Source organism: Manacus vitellinus, unplaced genomic scaffold (assembly GCF_001715985.3).
Source record: "Manacus vitellinus isolate BGI_N305 unplaced genomic scaffold, ASM171598v3 scaffold_120_pilon, whole genome shotgun sequence".
In the NCBI taxonomy this organism is placed as follows: Eukaryota; Metazoa; Chordata; class Aves; order Passeriformes; family Pipridae; genus Manacus; species Manacus vitellinus.
In genome coordinates, this window is record NW_021938898.1 from 310,668 (window position 1) to 312,028 (window position 1,361).

The following is a 1,361-nucleotide window of genomic DNA, read 5'->3' on the forward strand; positions in this document are numbered from 1 at the left end:
ATGGGGGGCCGTGCTGGGAGCAGGAGGTGGAGGAGGMTTCGTGTCTGGATCACATCAGGGCCCCTACTCAGTGGGAAATCCGGGATGGAGCATCCCTGGATGCGGCTCAGCCTCGTCCTCAGGCACACGGTGGGACTTTTGGGGGCGTTCTGTGCAGGGCCAGGAGTTGGTGATCTTCGGTGGTCCCTTCCAACTCGGGACATTCCATGATTCCATGATTCCCACAAACCTCTCCATCCCAGGTGGGAGCGGCGCCCGCCACACCCAGGGCCGGGATACCCATCACCACCCTCCTCTGAGCTCTCCCCTCTGCCTTTCCAGACGAGGAGCTCCCGACACTCCCAGGGCTCCCAGCCTGGCTTGGCCGACCAAGCCAAGCTCTCCTTCGCCTCGGCCGAATCCCTGGAAACGATGTCAGAAGCGGAGCTGCCCCTGGGCTTCAACAGGATGAACCGGTTCCGGCAGAGCTTGCCCCTGTCCCGGTCCACCAGCCAGACCAAGCTGCGATCTCCAGGTACCCTCAGGCTCTGCCAGGGGACCCGCCTGGCACCAAACACCCCTCCGTGTGCGCCGGGACGGGGCCTGGTTCCCTCCCCTCACCACCCTCTGCTCCCTCCGCCTCCAGGGGTCCTTTTCCTGCAGTTCGGGGACGAGACGAGGCGCGTGCACATCACCCACGAGATCAGCAGCATGGACACCCTGCACGCCCTCATCGTGCACATGTTCCCCCAGAAGCTCACCATGGGCATGCTCAAGTCCCCCAACACCGCCATCCTCATCAAGGACGAGTCCCGGAACGTCTTCTACGAGCTGGAGGATGTCCGGTAAGAAAGGAGGGAAGGAAGGCTCGGGAATACACCACAGCGTGGATTTTCTTTTCTTTGAGGGAAATGAGCGGGATGAGGCGGGAAATGGGGGTGTGGGTGCAGTGCTGGGACTTTCAGGGGGTGCCCGTCGGGGATGCTCAGGGCTCTGCTTCTCCCTCCAGCGACATCCAGGACAGAAGCATCATTAAAATCTACCGGAAAGAGCCACTCTACGCCTCGTTCCCAGCCTCCCACATCACCAACGGAGACCTGAGGGTAAGGGGGGGACACGGGGAGAGCCTGGGAGGTGGGTGCACCCAATGCAGTGGGGCCAGGAAAGAGAGAAAGCAGCAGAGGCTGGTAATTTGTGGCAGGAGGGATGACTGGGATTCGTCTCGCCTGGGGTCCGGAGTTTTTTAAGTGTTGCATTCAGAGGGTGGATGTTTGGGGGTAATAAACACGGTATTTAGGGAATTCATCAGGATAAATCCTCCTGCAGCCGGATGGGAAGGAGGGAGCTGTTGGTGCTTGGAGGGGTGGAGGGTCCCAGCGGGG

At 61.1% G+C, this 1,361-nt stretch overlaps 1 protein-coding gene across 1 annotated transcript in view; it reads left to right on the plus strand.

The window, feature by feature from the left end:
• Positions 1-1,361, plus strand: part of SRCIN1 (SRC kinase signaling inhibitor 1) — a gene marked incomplete at its 5' end in the record, with an annotated part of 41,260 nt that overhangs the window by 25,145 nt on the left and 14,754 nt on the right. The window contains 3 exons of the mRNA XM_029965859.1: positions 322-514; positions 626-824; positions 989-1,082. Coding sequence (XP_029821719.1) covers positions 322-514; positions 626-824; positions 989-1,082 — 486 coding nt within the window. The remainder of the gene's footprint in view (positions 1-321; positions 515-625; positions 825-988; positions 1,083-1,361) is intronic.